The sequence below is a fragment of the Octopus bimaculoides genome, chromosome 7 (genome assembly GCF_001194135.2).
Source record: "Octopus bimaculoides isolate UCB-OBI-ISO-001 chromosome 7, ASM119413v2, whole genome shotgun sequence".
Taxonomy (NCBI): Eukaryota; Metazoa; Mollusca; class Cephalopoda; order Octopoda; family Octopodidae; genus Octopus; species Octopus bimaculoides.
In genome coordinates, this window is record NC_068987.1 from 4,920,730 (window position 1) to 4,922,255 (window position 1,526).

At 32.6% G+C, this 1,526-nt stretch overlaps 2 protein-coding genes across 4 annotated transcripts in view; one reads left to right on the forward strand and one right to left on the reverse strand.

Annotated features, from left to right (window-relative positions):
- Positions 1 to 1,526, reverse strand: part of LOC106882474 (formin-binding protein 4) — a 365,705-nt gene that overhangs the window by 284,408 nt on the left and 79,771 nt on the right. The gene's annotated exons all lie outside the window — the stretch shown is intronic.
- Positions 351 to 1,526, forward strand: part of LOC106882475 (uncharacterized) — a 38,155-nt gene continuing 36,979 nt past the window's right edge. For all 3 annotated transcript variants that reach the window (XM_052969176.1, XM_052969177.1, XM_052969178.1), the window contains exon 1: positions 351 to 689. In XM_052969176.1, coding sequence (XP_052825136.1) covers positions 645 to 689 — 45 coding nt within the window. In that variant the 5' untranslated portion in view covers positions 351 to 644. The remainder of the gene's footprint in view (positions 690 to 1,526) is intronic.

The window sequence follows — 1,526 nt, forward strand, 5'->3', positions numbered from 1 at the left end:
ATATATATATATTAGATATGTAGACAGAATTAGATAGATAATTATGTCAACACACACACACACAAAGTAAATAACTGTATATATGAGATATACATAGAAACATACATAGGTATGTATGTTTGCATGTGCGCGTATGTACGTATTTAAAACACGCATCATAAATGTCCATGCAGTCAAACGTATGTGCATTAGCAACATTCACAGAGACAGAGAGAGAGAGAAGGAGAGATGGAGCGAGAGGAGGAGGCAGTGATGGGGAGGGAGAGAATTAGAGGGAGGGATAAGAGTTAGACAGAGGAGATAAAAGAGAGAGAAAAGGAGAGAGTAAGAAACTATTAGAGAGGGGATGAGGGGGAACAGCGAGAAATGAGAGAGAGGACAACAAAGAGGAATAATAACTTCCTTCGTTTATAAACAATAATAATAATTGACCATAAAACTTAGAATTTTGCAATGTTATATTTGTAAGGCTTTTAATTAAAGTTTCTTAATAAATATGCGAAATTTACGAAGAAAGGTAGACGGAATCTGTAAAGTTTAACCATATTTTCGTACAAGAGCAGCCTTTCTCTGTGAAGACTCTTTGATCAATACGGATCTTTGACTGATATTGTCGTTGGAATGAACTATTGTCGGAAGAAGTCATGGCCGAGGATTACCCAGAATTGGCTGCTAACCTGCGCCTGGAGGTAAGTATTCGAGTCTTGAAGTGTTAAATATAATTTTGAGTGTATCTCACCAATATTCTTCCTTCAGTTGAAGAACCCTCGTCATAGGCATGAAAAAAAAAAGGAGGAAAAGAATTATCATGTAAAAGACAAGAACCTGACTTGTTCTCACCTACCAATTTATTCATTTCGACTTACTAGAGATTCTTCGATCAGATTCTTTCGTTTTAATGTATATAGAGCGCATTTCATTATTTTAAATTCGCTAATATTTTAGAATTTACGCTCGTTTCCAATTAACACGCACACATATATCTTTGTATACACAAACAAGATCAGGTGTATACTGTTGTGCGTTAACAATACTGCCTGCCTACATAAATACGTTGTGAATATAGTATATATGTATGGAGATATCTATCTATCTATCGATCGATCGATCTACTCACGCACAAAGCAAACAGTATTGTATGCGTATATATAAGTGTATGTGTGTACATTAACAGTATATGTTTATATAATGTATTTGTGTGTGTATATAATATATATATATATATATATATATATATGGGTAAATTTTTACATTTTACCAATATGTATGTGTGCGCACACGGCTATATATAGAGAGAGAGAAAGAGAGAGAGATGTATTTTTGTGAGTATAATATATTTATGTTTGAATATTTGTGGGTGTATGTGTAATATATATCTATATATGTAGTTGTATATTTATACATGTAATATAAATATATATATATGTGTATGCATATATATAGAGAGAGGTGTATGTATATATAGGTATATATATGTGTGTATATATAGATATGTGTGTGTGTATAGATGTGTGCGTGTGTATATA